Source organism: Hirundo rustica, chromosome Z, assembly GCF_015227805.2.
Source record: "Hirundo rustica isolate bHirRus1 chromosome Z, bHirRus1.pri.v3, whole genome shotgun sequence".
Taxonomy (NCBI): Eukaryota; Metazoa; Chordata; class Aves; order Passeriformes; family Hirundinidae; genus Hirundo; species Hirundo rustica.
The window spans coordinates 35,353,670-35,377,679 of record NC_053488.1 but is presented as its reverse complement, the minus strand read 5'-3'; the positions used below and the strand labels follow the sequence as shown (position 1 = coordinate 35,377,679).

Sequence of the window (24,010 nt, the reverse complement as noted above, 5' to 3'; positions counted from 1 at the left end):
TTTGCTATAGAAAGTTCATAGGTCAAACTTCAAATACAATAAAATGTTATAAAAGGGAAGAACACAAAAACAAGGACAAAGTTCACATTCATGAAGTCCTAAAGGGTTTCCCTAGGATTTCTACTTTTGAAGAAGCCGAAAATGTTAGAGTTACATTTCATGAGCATGTCATGGGAAATGCATATAGATTTAGCAAAGAGCAATTGAGAGTTGAAAGATGAACAAAAAATAACTGTGAATGACAGTAGAGAGGAACTTCTATAAAATTAGATAAAGCCTGTTTCCTGCTCAGCTCCAATCTGCTCATGGTTTGTTAAACGATTGATGTCATCAGTAGTCCCATACAGTTACCAAGAAATTATAAGGACACTTGTTTAAAAGAATAAATCCATTTACCATATCTAAAATCTTTGTGTACAATGTGTACATTAGTGGTTTGTCAGGTTTGCCAGTAATTTACAACTTTCACACTCTAACAGAAAAAATTATTGTCCAATTTATAATTGAAATTACAGCATCCGTATTTTTGCCATCCTTGATTTTTTAAAATTTACATTAAAGGACAGACTTTTTCAATCTGTTCAGTAGCCTTGACCCTCACTTGTACATCTGTTAGATAGTTTCAGTTAGTTGATTTTTTTTTTAAATGTTATCTGGATGTGAACTGCCTTTATATGCATTATGTGTGTCCGATTAATACCTTTATTTCATGAAAATAACAAATTTAAATTTTAGAAGGCTACCAGAAAGTGATTATTTGTTGGAAAAACAATGTCTAAATCCTACTTGGTACATTTGTGGGATCATGTGCAAACTTAAGACCTGATTTGAGAGGATTTAAATTCTCAATTATTTTGCTACTTTAAAAAAGGATTTCAGCTTAGAGTAATGTAGAGCAAGTGGAAGACCAATCTGCAGAGAAAGTAATTTAAGAGACCAGTGCATTGAGTGCTAGATTACTTACCAGTGATGCAAATATTCTATATACCTGTGTTGTGTATTATATACTGCTGTTATGTTTTATGAGTCTGCCTATAATTTTTCTTATCTACAAGCTCTTTTAGCAAAGCCATATGACAAATACAGAAATATATAGTTACTTTTGATAAACAGAGGCAAGGGTATGTTTCATCATAATGAGGGCAGTTTTAGTTTTTTATGCAGGGATCAAAGCACCTGTGTAGTAGACAGTAATATCTTAAACAGCAAAAGGCGGATGGGAGAAGTTTTACTTTGTGCCCCTTTATGTAATAAAGACAGCTGTTGTAGTGTATACAATTTGCTACAAATCCAATCACTTTCATAACCTAAAATTCATTGATGTGTTTATCCTGTTGGTTATTCTCATTCCTTAATACTTCTTCAGCTTCAGAAGGTTGATAACAAGTTAAATGATCTGTGAGTCACTGTACTGTCACTGTGCACTGACAGCTTTACAGTTACAGCTAATAAATTACCTAAGGGCCATTTTCTGAACCTCTTCCTGAGGCTAATAGGAAGAAAAAAATATTTCAGTCTCTAAAAGACTGAAAAAACCCATGGCACAAAAGGTTGCTGGATTTTATTGTTTGCTTTGCAGCATGAGAGTGTTCAAGAGAAACTGAAATAAATAAGGGGCTTAGGTTTGAAACTAGATTTTGCTGCCTCCATGGGCATTAAACAAAGTGCCCAAGTAAGGAAAAATTAATAAGAATTAAGAAGCAGCTTCTTTATATTTTCTGTGGATTTAATTATGATAATAGTATTAATATCATTATTATTGCTGTTATTATTAATAATAATAAAGACAAGTGATGATTTAAAGACAAGGGCTTTTTTATTATTATTTTATGGATTGCAAAAACCAATACTTGTCAGTTGCTAAGGGCATATTGGGTTACCTGCCTTTGGTGCTAGTGGTGATTGACAAAGAGTGGACTTTGGGCCAGCAGTAGCCTTCAGCATACTGCAGCAGTTCTGTGTTTCAAAGCAGTTGTTAAAGTATTCTGAATGGTTTCATAGCATTACTTTTCTGCTAAACCAACTTCTTTGGTTGCTGAAGAAATGATGGGTGGTTACTAATGGCACTCTTGAATACAAGTGGAAATTAACAAGAGGTAACCTTGTAGGAAAGGTCTGTGTCGTTGTAGTAGAAAGCCTTACATTCTGCCTACTGGAGACTAAAAGTCTGTAGGTCTTTTGAATTACAGATATTTTATAATTACAGATATTTTTATGAGCTTGAAAGATGTCCCAGAGGTTTCCTTTGAAATCACATTGCCAGGTTACTTGTCTTGGGTGTTTTTGAAGTTTGGTGGGTTTTGTCAGAGTTTATTTGGAATGCATGTCCTCTGTTGTACTGTACTATCTGCAGTTCTTTCAAACATAGTTGCTTGCTGTGGCAGAGAACAAGATGGGCATCCAGCAATGAAGCAGAAACTATTTGTATGTGTATTAGTTTGATCAAAGTTATATAATTACAGCTTTTGTTGAGCATTAATCATTCATGAATAGAAGCCTTTCAAGGAAAGAAAAATGTGACTCTTCTTATGACACAAAGCCAAATCTTTCTATTAGTCAAAGTAGCACTTTCAGAATGGAGTGTTCTTTGTTCCCACCAAATCACTGGTTCTAAACTGTTACGCAAGTATAAGTTCTGCTTGGCGTGCAATCTTAATTATTTAAGAGCTACACATCTCTTGTCTTTTCTTTTCTAAAAAGAAGCAGCCACTCTAATATATGCTGTTCCAAGAACTATAACAAGAGTAGCTTTGTGTACTTGAACTACTTACGTAATTTCCACTCCTGAAATGGTTCTGTTCAAGTGCTGAAGTGGTTCTGATTATGAAACTTCTGGTGTTCTTTCTTTCCTCTGTTAGTCTCCTGCTTGTTTGGTAGGTAGGAGGTAAAACCTAAAAACAGGGACTAAACATGTTCTCTTCAAACTGGTTATCATGTAAGGGAAGATACTCCCTTCCTTATAGCATTCTTTCCCTGCCCAACAGTTTTCTTTATTCACTCCTTCCATGTTTTCTTAAAAATTCCTTTCTTGACTAGTTTCTTATTTTGACTCCCTCCTGCTGTTTTTTAATTCATGCAGCATGACTGTCTATTCAGCATGGGAAGGTTTCAGAGATGGTATCATTTTACACATGCATCGTATCACAATTTCATGCTGTTGTTTTGGAGGCTTTTCTGTCCTGCAAGCTCTAGCTGTTGAATTTAGTCTGTGCACTTTATAAGGGTATATTTTTACTGGGAGATTTTCCTTTCCCCACTTCATTTTTCTCTGGGTTCCCCACAGTCAACGGACCTCTTGCACAAATACATTTGCATCTAGAGTCAGCATTTAAGCCATAAGCTTTGCATTGTGATGCTTTGGCATGCATGTACTATCACCTGGAATTTGTGACTGTTTTTTTCCAGAACATAATGCATGCTTCACAATCCTGAAGCAATTTGAATGTCCTGTTACATTGTAAATGTCTTAAGAGGGTCACAAAAATTGGTTACAGGTTTTGTCAAGACAGGCGGGAAAGTAGAGGAGGAGTTGTGCTCTGGGTTAAAAGTGAGTCATGAACATATAGAAGTCAACTACATTTGATATGGAAACCCTATCAAATGCCTCTAGGTCAAGATCAGAAGGGACATCCCCAAGGGGGATCATAGATGAGGCATCTGCAACTGACCTCCAAACCAAGACATAAAGGGCAAAGAAGCACTTAAGCAGGGTCACTTTAGCAACATCTGGATAACAGATCATGGGTCTTTTCAGTGACTTCAACTATCCAGACATTCTTGGTAAAGCAGTGCAGCAGGTCACAACATGGAATGCATGCGGGATTGCTTCCTCTTCCAAATGTTAGATGTGCTAAATAGGAATGAGGCACGGCTGGACTTGCTGCTTTCTAACCAAGGAAACCAGCGTTGTAATGGCATTTAGTGATGGCTTTGGCTGCAGTGTTCGCAATATTGTGGAGTATGGGATCTGGCTGTTCATTCTGAAGGTTAATACTAAGGCAGAGGAAAATGTTATGGAAAGAATCCTCCAAGGAGCCATCACAAGTTAGATGAAACACGTGGTTGGGAAACACCAGAACAGATTCACCAAGGCTTAACTGTGCTTGACAATCCTGATTGCCTTATAAAGCAAAGTAACCAGCTTGGTTGATGTGGGGCAAGCCATGGACATTATCTGCCTGTGTTTCTCCAAGGCTTTCTCTATGATCTCCCACAGCCTCCTGGTGAAGCTGTTGTGTCATAGTCTGGACAAGCTGTCTGCAGTGGCTGGGGACCTGACCCACAGTAGTCATTTACCCCAGAGTGGTGGTAAATGGCTCCTTTTCCAGCTGGCCACCGGGCAGAAGTGGGGTTCCCCAGGGATTGGTGTTGGGCCCAACACTGTTTCATGTCTTCGTAAGTGGTCATCCACAGCACTTAAAATCAAGTGAACACTTTGGAAGGGAGAGCCCCTGCAGGAAAACCCTGTAGGCTGGAAGAGTGGCAAAGAAGAACCTTCTGAAACTCAGCAAGGACAAGTGGAAGGCCTTACACCTGGGAAAACAAATCCAGGAGTGCAGCACAGGCTGGGAGCACAAGGCTGGGGGGCCAGCGGGGGCAGCTCCATGGAAAGGGACCTGGGAGCCCTAGTGAACAACAAGCTCAGTATGAGTGAGCAATGTGCCACTTCCGCAAGGCCCCAGTGAGATCTTGGGCTGCATCAACGGGGGCATCGGCAGCAGAGATGATCCCATTCTTGTCAGCATTTGTCAGGCCACACCTGGAATACTGTTGTCAGTTTTGTTCTTCACTGTACAAAAGGATATGGACAGGCTGGAGAAGATGGAGAGAAGGGCCACAGAAATTATCAAAGGGCTAGAAGCTTGACATGTGAGGAGAGGCTGAGAGAGTTAGGTTTGTTCAACCCTAAGAAATTAAGGTTGAGGGGAAATTTATCACCATATTACAATATTTGAAGGGTGGTTACTAAGAAGATAGAGACTCTATTTTTACAAGGGGTCACATGGAAATTATGGGGGATAATGAGTTAGTTACTCCTGGGGATATTCTGCTTGAACACAATTGGAAATATTTCACAGTGAAAACAGTCAGGCAGTGGAATAATCTCCCCAGAACTGGTGAATTCCCCAGCTTGGGGCATTTTTGAGATTTGGCTTGGCTGGGTATTTGTCTAGATCATGCTTTTGTCAAGAAAGGTTGACCCTCTTGAGGTCTCTTTCATCCTGCTATTCTGTGATTTTATGCTGAGTTAGAACTTCATGTTTAAATTATTTGGGCAATTTGAAAAGTTTCACTTTGTATATAGTTACTATTTTAAATATGTTAATTAAAAATCAGTTATTTCATGTAAAGATGACAGGGTGTTGTTATTATGAAAATAATCAACACATTTAGCTATAATATAACTGATAAAGCACAGAAATCTGCTTTTATCAAACTCATGCTTGAATTCTTGCTTTTTACACAGACTGCATCCTCGGCTATTAAAGGTGCTATCCAGTTGGGAATAGGTTACACAGTAGGAAACCTTACATCAAAACCAGACAGAGATGTTCTTATGCAAGACTTCTATGTAGTGGAAAGTGTCTTTCTACCAAGGTAAGGATAAGCATATTGGATTTTTCTTTAATAAAATTTCATAATTAGACTTAATTAGGTATTTTGAACCAGGTTTGTTTTCCAGTTCTAACAAAATCATATTAGAGTAAGTATAACATATGAAACCTGAAAATTATCTGGTCTTCATGTTGTCATTGAAAATGAATGTAGGGAAAGAATTGGAAAGGTCACAATTTATCTGAAGATTTGGACTTACTATTTATAGAGAGGGAAAGTAATTTTGACACTTTCAATTAAAGGAGCTGTCAATTTGAATTGATTTGTGGATCTGGCATTCACATTTGATTAATTGCATATTAGTTTCTAAAAATAATACTTGATATTTTGTTGAGGGATTTTAAAAATTTATGAAAATTCAAGTCCTGCCATTTTAAGTATAACATAAAAATTTATACTACAACATTGCCTTATATTTTACACTATAAAGCTCTGTCCAGGACTCTAGTCTGTGACAACAGTCAGCTCCTACAAGCTATGCTGATTACAGATTGTACACCTTTACTGATTTGTCACCTCAGTTTGAATCACTGCCAAGTTGATGGTATAGAAATTGTAACAATAAGCGTCATACTGATTTTTGGTGTTCAGAAGATGACATGCAGTGTCACGCACCCTTTCCAAGTTACATATGCTAGCAAGAAATGAAGAAGGATTAGGAGAAATGTATTTTAAAACCAGGACAACTTGCTCCGTTGAGTGTTTTCAAGGTTTTCAGAAGTGCTATATTTCAGTAAGGACACACTATCAATGTAATCTTTCCTGGGTTTGGGGATGATTTCTATCAGTTTTTCAGTTTTGTTCATTGCTATTTGAATGCTACTTCATAAGCTGTTTCAAATAATTTATAATCTTTAGTATTTACTGGTGTCACTAAACCAAGTTAAATTGACAATGTACAAAATAATTGCAGACACTGTAAATTCTGGTATTTCCTCATGTAAATTTCCTTGATTTTCATTGAAGAGAGATATCCTTAAGGGAAAAAAACCCACCAAAAACAAACAAACAAAAACAAAACAAAAACCCCACAAACAAACAAAAAAACCCCACAAAAACAAAACAAAAAACCCTTCCACCTTCTTATGTGAAATTTTGCTTTTCCATTATTTCTTAGTAGTTAAGTGTATTCATATCTTTGCTTTGCTGATAGGGTTTCTGCGCAGGTTAGTAGTCTTTCTCTTGTAGATTAGGTAGATATAGAGAAGTGAACTATATGCATGTGTTTTCATACATTAGAATCACAAAATATTGTTTAAAAATCAAGCTTACAGGTGAAAAACTCGCATATCATTTAACAAAGCTTTTATTGGTGATAAAAATGTCTGCCTGTGATAGTGGCTTCCATGGTATATTTGCTATATCAGCTTTGTTCATGGAAACTAAATGGAACCTACATGCTTTTTATTTTATTTTTATTTATTTTATTTATTTTTATTTATTTTATTTTTTATGTTTTATTTCATAGCATGGTTTAAGAAGGGAAATTCATTCTCCTTCTTTTTGCACATACCTTTAAAAGAACAAGTAGAATAAAGTGGTTTGTAGTGCATAGCATTGCATGTGCCTTCTTTCCTGTGAGACTCACGTGCATGTATGTACAGAATGAGATTTCCTTGGTTTGTATTGGTGTTAAGGAAGATCTAGGAGACATCCCTTCTGGCTTGAAACAAAAACAAAAGGCAGAAGGAAAAGACTGATTGTATTAATATAACACTGAATAAAACAGCTTAAGTAGTACCTTTCTGGGACAGTTTCCTATTAAAAAAATAAATATTTTGAGGAAAAATAGACAAATGAAAGTAGTGGCCAAAGCAGTGTAGAGTTTTTTGTTTGTTTGTTTGTTTGTTTTTGTTTGGTTGGTTGGTTTGGGGTTCTTTTTGTTTGGTTGGTTGGGTTGTGGTGGTTTTTTTTTTTTTTTTTTTCCCCTCCTTTTCTTTTTTTTTTTTCTTTTTTTCTTTTCCTTGCGTAGCTAGGTAGTAAGCAGTATATAGCATAGTGAGACATCTTGACTGTTACAAAGTGCTCCATAAAGAGCACTTCTTGGCAACATTGTCTATGGAACTAAAAATTGGCTACCTGTAGCAATGTCTTCAAACATGACACTGTATTTCTTATGCTGCTGCACAGAAATGTCAAATTTCAAGTCCTTGCTAGGTCCACTTTTATTTATCTAAAATATATTCAACCAGAAGTGTATTACTGTGCATAAATTGTAACACTTTAGGATTGCACAAAATTAATACATGCTTTTTTTCTTGATGGTTCAAAGTATTTGGATGTTGTTTCATGATGGTATTATGTGGATTGGTCCAGAGTCATGTCAATAGGTAACTTCATTACCCATGTTTGAATAAAAAGCAAAGGTTGCACATTCTTTACAGTTGGGGCTGCACTCCCAAGGTGCACCTCAAGTGCTTTTCACTTTTTCCTAGGGGTGTTACCTCCATGTTGTGGCAGCATTGTTAAAAGTAATTACTGTAATGACTTTTTTTTAATCCCCTTTGGATTGGTCTGGGTTGAAAGCAATTACTGGAAATTAATTACACCAAGCAGGTGAAGTGGGTTGACCTCTACCTGGAAGTACCCTGGGGCAAGCTGAGGTTGAGTAAACTTTTTGCAGAAGTTTGCAGCTGAAGAAGAACCAAGCAGCAAGAGTGGTGCTGAAAGAGCTGTTTACCCAGCAAGCCAAGTATGTTTCCACTTGCCTTGGGTACAAATAATTCATCTGCAACTTCAAACAGGCTGTCAGCTGAACTTCCCCTTCATTTTTGTGACTTCTCAGCAACCTGCCTCTTTGCATGGCATCCTGTTTCACCTTCCTCCCATATTTTCCCTGCCTTACCTGTGTCTGGCAGCGAGGTGAGAAGACTGTTTTCCAGTCATAGGAAAACCTGCTTCTTTGACAGCAACAGGAGCACTGTTAAGGTGGCAGTGGTAAGACAGACCTGAGCTAGTAGAAATGAAATGCAATGCAGCCTGTGAACCACTGAGCAGAAGAGTGTTATATCTACACTTTTATAGTTAGGGGAAAATAGCACTTGTTTATGAATTTTATTGGTTGAAGAGGATAAATAGTATCCGCATACCTCTCAGATGCTGAAATAATTTTCAACCTGTATCTCTGCTTCAGTAGTCATACTGAAGCATTGAGGATTCATTAAGAAGGGAGAAAAATGCGGGGGAAAAAAGTGGTTAGGTCAGATCTGAACATAACTGCTCTGCACATTGTGGGAACTGCTGATGTAGATCAGAAGTAACTGCCTGGATGGCAGGTTATTATTCCTTGTCCAGAGTTACTCTGTAACTGGGTAAAATTGGTCAGAGTTTAGCACAGATTAATTTATGTGTTTATTTCTGGCAGTGACTTTGAGTGAAGTACAGGTGTCTCTGTACAGTGGGTGGATTTGAATTGCAAAGGTGCTTGCCTTCATTTGCACACTGTAGTGATGGAGGGCCTTTCATCCCTTTCTCTTCAAGCTCCCCAGGAGTTTGTAAAACATGTTGTTTTTGGAAAATGAGGAATTACTGGAAGCTGCTATAATGGTGCTCATTGAGAACCACCATCCAGATAGACTTAAAATGGTACTATGCAAATTTGGTCCCAGGATGGAGAAACAAAACGCACCCTACACTGACCTACTTGATTCTGAAGACTCCACCCTACTCACTGAATAGAGTGAAACCACAAGGGAAACCATTCCAAGTAACCTCTTTTCTGGATTTTCAACTCCACTTTGGAAATCCAGCAACAGAAGTGCTTACCTGGTGTTGGTACTGCTGCAACAATGGCTGGAGGGTTAGGTGGGAAGGTTGTTCATCCTGCACATGCTCCCTATGCTCTGTCCTATGACTAGCTGTGTGGGGCATATTTGTGCCCATCTTCCTTGGCTGGAAGCAGTTCCCGCTGGCACGCTTTGCTTCCAGTTAGTTGTTTGTACAATGTGGCTTGAGCAATATTTTGTCAGCCCTTTGACTTGGCTGTGGTGCTGGCTCCCAGTGAGATGGCCTTGGATAGACTGACTTGTTGCTCATCTGTAAACCTAGCTCTGGCAGGCAGTGGTGGTTCAAACTGATCACTGGGCCATGGGGCTTTGCAGCTCCCTGTAAGCTGGCAGTGTAGGTAGCTTATAAAGCTCTTCCAGCAGACACAAGAGGTGAATTTTCTGTGGTGATTGAGAAGCCAAACAGATGCTGCTCCATTATATTAGTTAATTTTGGCTATGAAGCTTCAGAAATGCAGAATTTTTCAGGCAAGATGGTATGCTTCAGCCTGCATTTTTTTGTGTTCTTAGATGGAGGCTGCTTTTAAGCACAGCTGTTGAGTTTGACGTTTTTTGCAGCAAGTTGTTAGTTAATCTTATACACTTCCCTTGCTGATACACTTTTATTGCAGGGTCTAGACCCTGCATATTGAAAACAGTTGCTATGGTTTCTGTTGGAATTGGGAAGTATGTTAGATGCTGATGACCTGTATGCACTCTGCAGCTACAGTCTATATACTGAACTGGTTTATTTACAAATTTTCTTCTTGGGATGCTAATGAAAGCTTATTCAGTACTTTCTGCTCTTTAATGTCAGAAGTTTACCATTGTATTGTGATAGCATTTGAATAACAGCCCAAATAAGTAGTCAAAAGTACTAAGAGAGTAAAAACTTTACTTGGCCTGTCTGAGTTCTACCTGACATCTAAAACTGAAGTGTACTGTTTTCTAGTAATTTTTTGAGAACTGATTGAAAAAATTGATACTTACCTTTGGAAATATCTTTGTACCAAACCTGTATCATAGGTTAGCTGATGGACTAAGTAGCATATTTGTAGTATAGAATGCTCTACAGGTTCAGTGTGACTAGTATTTAAATGTTCACACTAACGATGAGTTGTGGTGTAACTTACACCATGATATGTGTTTCCAGTGGGTGGTCTCATAAGGAAGATAAAGTGACCTGAATATTCTGATAAAAAACTTCTGCTCTTCCTTGGTGCTTTGGTTGCAGAGATGCACAGAATAATTCAGGTTCTGACAGGGCTTTTATGGTTTGTGAATTGAGTGACAGCACAGGGAGGAGGATGCAAAACAAATATTAGAAATAGGGGATACTTTAGTGACAAAAGCAAAATCTGGTATGAATTACTGGACTCAACTACTTCTGTTACCAACAAATTATTGGTAAACCTCTGATAACACAGATAGTTGGTGGTTATGTAGACTGCTTAAACTACTTTTCAAGTACTCTGAGATCCTGTACTTTAATAGCATTTCCAGTTGGTTATGAAATAATCATATCTTCGTCATCATAAGTAAATGTTTCTGTATTCAGCTGTTATGTAGATATGATTGACTTGACTTGTTTTTAAGTTACTTACTATTCCTAGTTGTATTTCAAAGCTGACTTGCAGGGAACGGCTCAGCACAACATTTAGTAACTGAAAGTTTAGGAAAATGCAAGTGAGAAAAAAGGATGTTACCACTGGACTTTAAACCACATTATGAAGAAAACGTAGACACACCTATTTGTACAGATATACATGATTTCTACTTCCATCATGTGGGAAATGATGCTTTCCTGAAATGACACACAGGAAAGGAACATACCAAAGCACTACCTGACCTGTAGCATGTGTTTATTTGATACAGCTTTTAGAGCTGAAACACATATTGATGGATTTTTAAAAAACATCTGTATTCATGAACAATGAAAATGAATGTAGATAATCTTAGTTTCTAATGATGAGAAAATTTAAGGTTAGACATTTTATTTTGATTTTACAATCTAAAAAGGAATTGCTTTCACTGAAAGAACTGAGGTGTTCCTCCTCTTCAGTTTTTTTACAATACACACAAGAAAGTTATACATGGGGTCACAGCTATAGACTAATTCTCTTCTTAGCTCCATCAGAACCCTTAAACAATCTTCAGTGATGAAGGCTTGCTACCAAGATATGCAGCTGGCTTTCTCTGCCCCTTCTGATAGGTGTGGTATCTCCTGAGCATATCCTACCAGGGTGAGGCCACAGCAAAGAAAAGCTGCCAAGAAATATATTTGGGTGTCTTGTTAAACAAATTTTTACAGCCATGGTGTTAACCATTAAAAATGTAATTAGTGTTACTTCACTTTTAGTTTGACATAGCACCACCTATGCTTTAAATCCACTCTCAGCATTTCCAAAGAGACAGGTTAAGAGGAACATACTGTCATTTCTAGGTGTGCTTGATTAAAAAAAAAAAAAGATTAAGTATTAAACCAAACTTGCATTTTAAGCTTAGTCTTTCTTCTTTAGTCTGCCTGTGAATCTTTTGTGTGGTATAACAGCTAGGGTTATTAAAATACCTTATAAGTTACAATTGCTTCCTAATCTTTCCAAAGCCTGTATTTTGCTGTCCTAGCTCATATAGAAAGACTTGAATTCTTCAAGCTTGCCAGAATCAGAGATAATTTTAAAAGTCTTTATCTTTTTTTTTTCTGGAAGACCTGTGCTTAAATTAGCTGAGAGGGGAAAAATTATATGGTTACCCCCTTTCTTATTATGTCCTAAGCACCATTTTGCAGATTTAACTTTTTGTCAATATATCATGGGCATTTTTCTTGTTCAATTTCAAAGATATGATCATCCCCTTAAAACTCCCTAGACTGATTAAAAATTGTTGTATGTAGTGCTTTGCACATATACTTTAATCCCGTGAGAGTGAAACTGTAAAATGTGTCATGAAAATGTGTAGAGAAACCACAGAACACATTCTTTCAATAGCTAAAAGAGTGGAATGTGAGTAATTCTAAATAGAGATGGGATGTACTTCCATGAAGTATTGTGTACAGTGGAGATTGTTCTTTTCCAGCTAGAGCAAGGCCATTCTCAATTCATACTTGTCATATGAGCTTCAAATTGATAAGAAATTTGAAAAGTTTCCATCTCTGTAAGAAATTACTGGAAGTGAGGGTGCTTTTCTGTTAAAAGTACTGTCAAGAAAACTGTAAAAATTATTTTCCAGAGTACTAAAAAGAAATCTTAAATTTGTGTCAAGCTTCCTTCATGAATTACAGAAGAGCTTACTGTTGAGATAAGTAAGCTATTCTGTTAGGTAGTGAAGCTGAAACTAATTAATATGATTAACAGAAACAGTAAGGTATAGACCTTAAACAGAAGGCGTTTTTTAAAGACGATTTTATAAATAAGGAAAGTTGTCTGCATAGTGAAATTGACTGTTATATCTGTTATAAAGTATCTGACGTGCTCTAAATACATGGGACTGCCCTCTGTGTAGAAGCTGTTCCAAAATAATTGCTCTGTTTTGCAATAAATCTCCACTTACTATGCATTACTATGCATCTACTGTGCATCATTTTACTTCATATGTACTTATGAAATGTCTCAGAACTGTCCAATTGTCATAGCAAACCTCCTACCTTCATCTCACCTTTGTCAAGTGACAGTACATGTTCTGGTATAGTAAGGACATGTAATCTATTTGCTGACATGCTTTCACAGGAGAAGCTTTTGACTTACAGCTGGAGGAAGCAGATTTACAGAAGTATTTAGTACCGAAATGTAGAACTTTATAAAAAAGTTTGGATGCTTCATATTCCCTGGTAATTATGTGATACTTCAGTAGAGAACACTCTGTTCTATTCTTTTCTCCATTTTATGACAATTAAATGCATTTACAAGTATGACCCCAGGTTTCCAGTGGAGCTTTATGACCTCAGGGGCATCCTTATAATGTATGAAAATTCAGTGAGTCACAACCAGTTATATAAAACTTAATGTCTGAAAAATCTGGCAGTGTTCTGAGCAGCTGAAAGGCCTTATGAAAGAGCATTAGTCTATCTTAACTGTAAAGAAATACTAGTATCTTTAGCTAGTATCCTACTGATTTCCATTTTTAGCTCTATAATGGAACAATAAAGCCTATGTGGATTTGATTTTGATATCTTGGAGTCATACTGCAGTAAATATAAAGTGATCAGAGGAGTTCATTAGGACTAGGCAACCTTTACTATTAGCTGTAAAGTTTAGCACTCCAAAGAAGCAGCAGCATCCTATTGCCTCCGTATGTATTATTGGTCATCCCCAAGCATCTTTTTATATGTGAATTCTAGACAGAAATCTGTTTGGTTTCTTTTCTCCTTGTATCTTCTGTTCAAGAGTTAAAAGCGTTACACTTTTCTGGAGCCTGAGAAAGCTTGTTCGCCTGCCATCACCGAAACAGTTTGGTTAGGTGGGGGGTTGGCAGCATGCATGCTGGGGCAGCTAGGTGGGTTGAGTATGTTTCTCTGATCAAACTGTTGTCAACGAAAGGTGGCAAGTTCATAAGACAAGTTTTAACTGTACAGGATGAAAACTCTTAAATTCTTTCATTATATTTAAGTTTTATTCATTATCTTTTTCAGGAATGTTGCTTAACTTGTATTGCTTTTCATATCTGTGGGAATTTGTAGACTTTTTTTCTTTTAGTGTCCTTTGGCCAAGAATAGTGGTACATTCTGCATTACTGAATAATTTGGCTACAGGAAATGAATAAAGAAGTGCTGGAAAAGCTGATTTCAGTAACTGTCAAGTCTTGGATTTTGTATTTCTCTATTTATCAAACCATTCAGACACCGGCCGAACTGATAAGAACTGTAAAACAGAAGATCATTTTACTGCTATCAAGGACAGTAGAACACAACAGCACAGCCTTGGAGAAGTAGATAAAGGATGTAACTTAGGCAAACAGAAGTCATGCAAAACACAAGCGGAATGCCAGCTCAGCTCTGCAAGGCTGGCAAAGTAGAAGTCGTGCAAAACAATGACATTGCAATTACTCAGAGGCAGAGGTCAAGGAACAGCCACATAGAAAGGACACTGGACATTGAAGACGGACTCCAAAGAATCAAATAAGGACTTCTTATAAGGGGGGCAACTATGTCAAATAAAGTTAAGTAAGTGGGGATAACTAATGAATATATAATCAGTGTGTATGATAAAAACTCTGTTCAGTTGATGCTCAGGGCACTTGATTAGAGGAAAGATCCCCAGAGTGACCAGCATGCTGTAATAAAAGCCTGCTTTCTAATACTCAAAAAAAAGTGTTAGAAAGTTTCTATCTGGATGATTTCGGTACCCAAACTTTGTCTTAAAGGTGCTCTTATTTGTTTTGAAATCACAGTGTAGAACTTTACTCTTCTGCTTAAAAGACCTCTCTCAGTTTCTGTCATAAATGAATCCATGGGCATAGAAAAACCATAAGGGATTTTTGAAATCTAGCAGCATTTTGCTGCTGACCTTTACCTTCTATCTAGTATTCATATCAAGGCTTTTGTAACTCAGGCTAAAAATACAGTGAGATGATAAACATAAAACAAGGAAAAGAGCTAAGGAGTACAGGTAACAAATGGAGCTGGAAGCCACAGAGTGGCAGGAAAGATATGACAGTCACTCCCACAGGAACATGGTGGTATGACTGGAGTGCTGCACTGGATGGTCACAAGCTCTTCAGAAGGGACAGGCAAGGAAGGAGAGGTGGTGGGGAGGCTCTGTACATTAGGAAGAGTTTTGACTCTACAGAGCTCAAGGACAGTGATGAGAAGGTTGAGTGCCTATGGGTGACAATCAGGGGGAGAGCTGAAAAGGCAGATAGCCTGGTGGGAGTCTGTTATAGACTGTTGTAATGCATTAATTTGGTTTAGATTGTGTTTTATCAGATTTGTAATCTGTATCATGTGGTTTGTCCTTACCCAGTTGTAACCTAACTCTCTTCCACTGCCACTTCTCCCTGTTGGGCAGTGTCTTGTCCCTGCCTCTGGGCCCTGCCCCCTGGGGAAGAACCCCGAGCGTGGGCAGGGCCTTGGCACTCTGGCACTGGAAAGCGATCGGGAAAAGTCTCCAGCCAAGGCAGGACAGGACTGGAGAATAAAGCAATATTTTCCCTTCCAGAGAAAGAGCAGGCTCTTTCTTTTTGCTATCGGCGGTTGTCTAGTCTCGTGAAGATATACAACAACTGGCGCTTTACGTGCGGCTTGAAGCCACAAAAGGTTCCCCAAAAGCTGGAAGAACCACTCGGGGAGCACATGGCCGAGGAATCTCACACAGGTACATGAATCATGAAACGTAGCCCACCCACCCAGAGACAGACCCGTCAGGCTTGGCGTTCTCTGTGGAGTCTCCCACAGGATTCCACAGGCAAGGCTGCAGTTTTCTCCTTTGGACTCAAAAATCCCATCAGAATGCTGCGAAGAAGCCCTTGACCGGCAAGCTGCTCCTAGAGAGAATGACCACATGTCATGGAAAGCTGATCCTGGGATTAGAGACTGAAAGCTCTTTTTGCACCAGAAAGGGTCAGTCTCAGGCAAAAGGAGTGATTGGGAAAGAAGGGAAAGAACGCTGGATTTTTGGTGAGTACCACTTTCAATTTTTTAAGGGAAAATCTTTTTAAGAGGCATTGAACCTCAGAGAAAAGAGTTTTTCCCTTCGTGGAAGGTTTTTGCTTTCAGAGCAAAAAACCTTCAAAGGGCTTTCTTTCGGCAGCCTGGGGGTGGGTGGAAAAGGAAACTGTTGACCCTCTTTAGCTTTTTTTCTCTCCAGCAAGGTTTTTTTTCCCTTTTGGTTTCTCCGTCACAGTTAAAGGGGACACAGAAGCTTAAAACCTGAGCCAAAAATGGGTGCTAGGCTGTCTGTGTCTCAAAAAAGAGCCTGTTATCAAATTTTAAGTGCCTCAGATGATGGGAAAACCCATTTTTCCAAAAGCAATTTAAAAATTTCCTTCGGTGGTTATTTGCTCAATTTCCAGATGTATCATCTGAGCAAATAAGCTCCCCAGAATTCTGGGAAGTTGTTGTAAAAAAGTTGTCTCAATCAAGCTCCCCTAATGATAAAGAAAAAGCAAATTTTGCGCTTTGGAGCTTGCAGATTTTATTTGCAATGCAGAAACAAAACTAAAAGAAAGCCGGTTCCTTGTGGACTTTCCCCAGTTTCCTCAGTTTCTCCCCATCCTGACCCCAAAATCCCTTCCCCAAAATCAAATATTCCTCGAGAAACCCCTAAACTTTCCTCAAAACTCCCTTCTTCCCCAGTTTGTAAACCCCGGGTTAGGTTTACTTTTGCAGGCAGTTTGAGTACACAAACCCCCATCTTAGTGAATCCCAAGCTAGTCTTAGTTCAAAAGGGGGTCACAAGATGGAGGGGACTCCTTTGTTCCCCAAAATGGCTGAAGCCATGTGCTCTCGAGTCACGAGGAGCCTCTCTCTTTGTTTGTCCTCCTTCCCACAATCCCTTTTGCAATCCCTTCCTCCCCCCAGACCCCTCCTTCCCTTCGGTGCCACCCCTGGCACTGCCCTCTCCTCTGACTCTGCCCCCTACCCTCAAACCTCCGCCCTCCAGCTCCTCCCTGTGTGACTCAACCCTCCAGCCCCTCCCTGTCCCTGGTTCCCACGGTTTCCCTGCCCACAGTCCCAGTTCCCACGCCCTGGGGAAAGTGGTGGGGTTGGGGAGCCGGGAACCCAGAAGCAGGAAATTATCCTGGCTTTTCTGCCACCCCTGTCACATACCGATGGTCAAAAAGAGGGGGTGCTGTCCACAGTAATTGGGACCCCTTCCCCCAACAAACGATTCAGGATTTGTGCAAAGCTCAAGCCAAATTTGGACATGAAAGTGAATACTTTCGCAGCCTTTTAAAAGCAAATTTAGCAGGGAATCCTATGGTTCCGTTTGACCTCCGGCAGCCTTTTTCTGCCCTCCTTTCATCCACACAGTTTAGGCTTTGGGACTTTACATGGAAAAACAGATTATTACGAGATTTACTCGCAGATCTTTGGCAAAATCCTGAAACAGCTGTTGATAATAATAATTTGCCAATTTGATTAGAACATCTATGTGGTGATGTTGAATGGGTTGCAGCACTCAAGCAAGCTCAAGAAATTCCTTTAGCTGTTTTAGAACGCATTAAAGAAGCTGCTTTCAAAGCATTCTTTTCAATCCAACCCGATGGGTCCTTCCAACCTTACAGTAAAATAAAGCAGCTTCCATCAGAACGTTTAGTAACGTTTGTTGAGCGATTAGCCCGAGCTATCGAGTTACAGGTTAAGAATGAAGGAGCCCAGGAACCGGTCCTGGAGGAGATGGCACTGACCAATGCAAACGAACAGTGCAAGGCAGCCATCCTCAGCCTGCCCATGGAACCAGTGCCAACCTTAGATGACATGCTCCATGTATGTACCCAGAAAGTTCCTTTCATGAGTGCACGTCTTAATCACAGTTCCAGAGATGCATTCAGACCACCGCAAAGAGCTGCCGCAGCAGACACCATGCCACCTGTGCCTGCACCACAGCCACCACCCAAGAGAAGAACGATGTGTCTCCGGTGTGATCAGGCTGGACATTTAAAGGCTCAATGCCCTTTAAAGAAGCAATTTCTGGACTTTCGGGACAATGGGGGCGGGAGGTTTCAAGAATTCAAAGGGAATTTTTCAAAAAACTAAAATGTCAGCGCTCACTTGCCCAGTGTGCCAATGTAAATAGGGCAAATCAGAGGTAGGGGGGGAGAAAAAACTAAAAAATGCAAATTGCAAATGTTAAATTAAATAATCCTGTTATAATCAGTTCTACCTTTCAACAGAAGTCACCAGATATGACCCTTTCAGTTCATGATGTAAGCAGACCCTGTCTAACCACAGAATGTCTCCAAAAGCCTTTTAGGTTGCAACTGACAGAATCCTTGCACCTAAGTGACACAGACTGGCATTTAGGTTCATTGGATCTACAGGCACCAGCCTCCTGGCAACATGTTGGCAGTAAGTGTGTCATCCTTGGGGACACCAAATACACATCGAGAGAGATCGAGATCCTTCCAGGTCTCATCTCATCAAACCCTAAACAACTAGTTCTCTGGCTGCGCTGTGTTCGCCCACCTTTGTTTCTGCCTAAGGGGCAGATAATAGCTCAGGCAATTCCAGCACCTGACCCGTTCCCTGAAAAAAACAGCACAAGGAACAAACACCTTGAGGTTTGCCCCACCTGAGTTATTGGGAGGGACAAACACATAACAGGGTGTAAGGTCTGTCACAGTGGGGAGGCAATAAACCTCAAAGGGGTTTTGGACACAGGCGTGGATGTAACGATTGTACCAGAAAGGATGTGGCCCTCATATTGGGAACTGCAAAATGTGGCCGGGCACATAGGAGGTATAGGGGGAATGAAATGGGCAAAACAATCAAAAAGTGTTGTGCAAATTAGGGGTCCAAATGGACAACTAGCTACACTGCATTCATTTGTATTAGATTATTCAGAGCCCTTGTGGGGGAGAGACCTGATGGCCCAGTGGGGGGGTCACGATTGGCATTCCAGATGCCCCCTGTTTTTTCAGGCTGCGGCCACTGAAGAGCACCCTACCCAGAAACTCAATTGGAAAACTGATTCACCAGTCTGGGTAGAGCAGTGGCCACTCAGTAAAGAAAAATTGAAGGGGGTTCAGAAGCTAGTGGATGAACAGCTAGCTAACGGCCACGTTGTGGAAACCACGTCTCCGTGGAATTCCCCAGTCTTTGTTATAAAAAAGGCAAAGGCAAGTGGCGGCTCCTCCATGATCTCCATCAAATTAATAATGTCATTCAGGACATGGGTTCTCCAACCAGGGATGCCATCCCCAGCAATGTTCCCCCAAAACTGGAATTTGGCAATTATTGATATCAAAGATTGTTTTTTCCAGATCCCTCTGCACCCTGACGATGCCCCATGTTTCGCCTTCTCGGTCCCTACCCTCAACCGAGAAGCCCCGAGGAAGAGATACCACTGGAAATTTCTTGCCCAAGGGATGAAAACTTGCCATCTGTTTGTCAGTGGTACCTCTCTTCCCTGCTGTCCCCAGTGCACGCAGCTGTAGGAGAAGCCATCATCCTGCACTACGTGGATGATGTGCTCATGTGTGCCCCCAATGATGATTTACTGTCCCACGCGCTTGACCTGACAATCGACTCTTTGGTTGCTGCAGGGTTCAAGCTTCAGGAGGAAAAGATTCAAAGGATGCTGCCTTGGAAGTACCTGGGTCTGGAGATTGGTAAGCGGACCATTGTGCCGCAAAAATTGGTTGTCAGAAATAACATCAAGACCTTAGCAGATGTCCAGCAGTTGTGTGGGTCCTTAAATTGGGTAAGACCTTGGCTAGGTCTGACCACTGAGGACCTAGACCCCCTCTTTAATCTGTTAAAAGGGGGAGAGGAGCTAAGTTCTCCTAGGACCCTCACCCAAGAGGCAAGAGCAGCCCTAGAAAAGGTACAGGACTGTATGGCCATCAGACAGGCCAACAGGTGCAAATCAGACTTGCTATTCAAATTCATCATTTTAGGCAAATTGCCACACTTACACAGGATGATTTTTCAGTGGGAAAGAGTGGAAAAATCAAAAAAGGACAAAGACTGTAAGGATCCCCTCTTGATAATAAGAGTGGGTTTTCCTCAGTCACCACTGGTCCAAAAGAATGCCCCAGCCACAGGAACTGGGTAGCAGAATTGATCTGGAAAGCCAGGACCCGGATCAGGGAGTTGGCAGGATGTGATTTTGAGTGTATTCACATCCCAATTGAGATAAACTCAGGCCAAATCACAAAAGCTATGTTGGAGCACCTGATTCATGAAAATGAAGCTTTGCAGTTTGCTCTGGATAGCTACACAGGTCAAATTTCAATTCATCAGCCTGCTCACAAATTATTTAGAGAACAAACTCAGTTCAAATTATCATTAAAAAGTGTTCAGAGCAGGAGGCCTTTAAAGGCTTTAACTGTTTCTACAGATGCATCTGGAACATCTCATAAATCAGTAATAACATGGAGAAATCCTCAAACTCAGCAGTGGGAAAAAGATATTGTCGAGGTGGAAGGGTTGCCTCAGGTAGCTGAGTTGGCTGCAGTTGTTTGAGCTTTTGTAAAGTTTCCTGAGCCATTCAATTTGGTCACAGATTCAGCCTATGTAGCAGGTGTAGTGTCCAGAGCTGAACAAGCTGTACTGAGTGAGGTCTACAATTCTGCACTTTTCAACTTGCTCTCAAAACTAGTAAATCTGATCTCCCACCGAGAGCAACAATTTTAGGTGATGCACATCAGATCACACACCGATTTACCAGGATTCATAGCCGACGGCAACAGAAGGGCTGATGCTCTTGCTGTGCCTGTGGAGATGGCCCCACTCCCAGACATCTTTGGACAAGCCAAAATCAGCCATCAGCTTTTTCACCAGAATGCACCAGGCCTTGTCCGCCAGTTCCACCTAACTCGGGAACAGGCTCGGGCTATTGTGGCAATGTGCCCCTCGTGCCAGCAACACGCACTCCCAGCCCTGAGTGCAGGAGCAAGCCCCAGGGGATTGAAGAGCTGTGAGGTATGGCAGACAGACGTGACACACATCATGTCCTTTGGTAGGCAAGGGTATGTCCATGTATCTGCATACATCTGTTCTGGAGCTGTCTATGCCTCTGCCCACACAGGGGAGAAGTCTAGTGATGCCATGAAACACCTAATACAGGCTTTCTCCTTCCTGGGCATCCCCAAATCAATAAAAACTGACAATGGACCCACATACACATCCAAGGAGTTCAGAAGCTTCCTGCAGCAATGGGGAGCAGAGCACAAAACAGGCATCCCCTACTCCCCGACAGGTCAGGCCATCGTGGAAAGGACCCACCAAAATCTCAAAAGGGTCCTCAGCCAACAACATCAGTCTCTAAAATTAGAAACACCCCAAATCCAGTTGTCCAAAGCCTTGCTCACTCTGAACTTTTTAAATTGCACGTTTGAAAATCTTAACCCAGCAGTTGTGTGCCATTTCAGAGAGAACTGCCAACTGCAGCTGAAAGCAAAGCCACCGGTAATGGTAAAGGATCCAGCAACCAGGGAAACAAAGGGTCCTCATGATCTGATCACCTGGGGTTGTGGGTATGCCTGCGTGTCCACTCCCCCAGGTCCCAAGTGGGTGCCAGCCAAGTGGGTGAAACCTTTCATCCCTAAAACTGCAAAGCCACCTGCAGAGGGCCCACAAGTGACCAGTGCTGCCTGGAGGAGGAGAAAGTGCCAAACCTTCTCCTTCTAATTATCATTATTCCTTAACAGTGTTTTTTTTAAATCATTTGTTTGCACGAAACGTCATTTTTCTTCTGCAACTTTAAAGGCACTCAAGGTCCAAACTTTGAGCATCTCCCACAAACCGAGCCTTCCTCCTTCTTAATTTAATAAGAAAAGGGGAAATATTGTAATGCATTAATATAGTGTTTCATCGGATTTGTAATCACATGGTTTTCCTTGCTCAGCTGTAACCCAACTCTGTTTCCCGCCCACTTTATCCCTGTTGGGCAGTGTCTGGTCCCTGCCTCTGGGCCCTGCCCCCTGGGGAAGAAGCCTGAGCGTGGGCAGGGCCTTGGCACTCTGGCACTGGAAAGCGATCGGGAGAGGTCTCCAGCTAAGGCAGGGCAGGACTGGAGAATAAAGCAATATTTTCCCTCCTGGAGAAAGGGTAGGCTCTTTCTTTTTGCCATCGGCCGTCGTCTAGTCTCGTGAAGATATACAACAATAGACCACCCAACCAGGATAAGGGGGTGGATGAACTGTTCTATGATGTGATGGTGATACTTGATGATTGTCAGCTCTTGTTCTTTTGGGCAGTTTTAACCTGCCAGATGTCTGCTGGAAATTCAACACCAGAGAGGAGGCAGTCTAGGAGGTTCCCAGAGTGTGAGAAGATAACTTCCCAGCACAGCTTGGAAGTGAGCCTGCCAGGGAAGCTGCCCTGCTGGATCTGCTGCTTAAAAACAGAGAAGCCATCTTGAGCACAGGGACCATGACACAAGAGTGTTCAATACTCAGTGGAGTCAGTCTCTACCCTGGACTTCTGGAATGCAGACTTTGTCCTGTTCATGTTTAAACATGATCTTTATGGAAATGCATACAGGTGGTGAAAATAGTAATTTCCTTTAAGTTGAGAAAAAGGAATTTTCTGTCAGTGTCAAAGACCTTTCTATTATAGTGGTTAATGGGGATAGAGAGGTTTATCTGCATTTATGGTCTTTTCTCAGCAGGCAAACAGTCAAGTTATGCAGCTTTGTGGTGAAGTTAGCTGCTAATAATTGCTCAGTAACTTGGTTTGGTTTGTTTTTGTTTTCAGTGAAGGGAGCAATCTTACCCCTGCTCATCATTACCCTGACTTCAGATTTAAGACATATGCACCTCTTGCCTTCCGCTATTTCAGAGAACTCTTTGGTATCAAGCCTGATGACTACTTGGTAAGAACCTGCAATTTTCCTTTGAGTTACAAATTATTATAAAGCACGCTAGTTTCATTGTGTCAGAAAAAGATTCTTAAAGAGTGTCCAAGTCAATACAAAATTTTGTACATTGAGGGGTATCTAACTAGCGAATATTTTCAATGTTTACAAAAAATTTAATTCTTTATCTTTGAGATGATTCATATAAAAAAAATCTGCTTTGTTAATTGACTAGAGCAACATCCATGTCATTCAGATGATTTTTCTAGGGAAGTTATGATCAGTAGTCATGTGACTTTTATCAATTCAGTCCTAATTAAATACTTTTGTGTTACTTGTATTACTTACATGCTTCACTACAAAGTGAGGTCTACAAATGTTCTGTCTAGCTTTGAGGAACATGGATGAGAGACTAAAAAAGAAACATTTTAGAATGCCTCCTTTTTTCTTTCTATTTCATAAATTGAAGCCTTATTCTTTCACAGTGTTCAGTTTATATGAGGAAAAAAGGTTCAAATTTGCTGACATTATAAAAGGAGGCTTTACTTGGTGGAGCCACTTTGCACACCGCTAGGACAAGTATCCACTATTTTATTTCTCCTGTAGTTCTGCTTTTGGAAGGATAGGGTGAATGCTGAGCTGGATTGTCTTCTAGACGTTTGCCCAGTGTTCAGTTTGCTTCATGGTGGGTCACCCAAGGACTCAAGAGTCCTGGTACAAATTAGCAACTTTATATGTCAGAGTTTTATTGTGCACTTTTTTGATTGAGTTTTAAAATCCTTTTGTTCCAATATTGATAATGGCTTCCTTAAAACCAAAAGAATTTGAAAGGGCTTAGGTGAATAAAAAAAATAAAAATTGATTAGATTGTTCTGAAATATTAAGACACTACTAAATAAATTGCTTCTGTTGTGTTCAAGTGCAATAATAGGGTTTTCTTCCAATATGGACAACAAGCCTGAAAGCAAAACTTAGCTGGTTTTGCTTTTATTTAGGTTGAATGTGAGTGTCTTATTTTAATTCTTAAGTGCTATATATGAATTTTGTGTTACTAATCCTCATGACCATAGTTATATATATATAAATTAATTAGCATTATAAATGGTAGTAGAAAGGAAATAACGTTATTTGGGAATTTTATAAATCATAGAATCATAGAATGGTTAGATTGGA

At 40.2% G+C, this 24,010-nt stretch overlaps 1 protein-coding gene across 4 annotated transcripts in view; it reads left to right on the top strand.

Moving 5' to 3' along the window:
• The window catches only part of PIP5K1B (phosphatidylinositol-4-phosphate 5-kinase type 1 beta), a 107,600-nt gene that overhangs the window by 38,529 nt on the left and 45,061 nt on the right, over positions 1-24,010 (top strand). For all 4 annotated transcript variants that reach the window (XM_058424149.1, XM_058424150.1, XM_040089503.1 and 1 more), the window contains 2 exons: positions 5,468-5,598; positions 22,738-22,855. In XM_058424149.1, the coding sequence (XP_058280132.1) occupies positions 5,468-5,598; positions 22,738-22,855 (249 nt within the window). The remainder of the gene's footprint in view (positions 1-5,467; positions 5,599-22,737; positions 22,856-24,010) is intronic.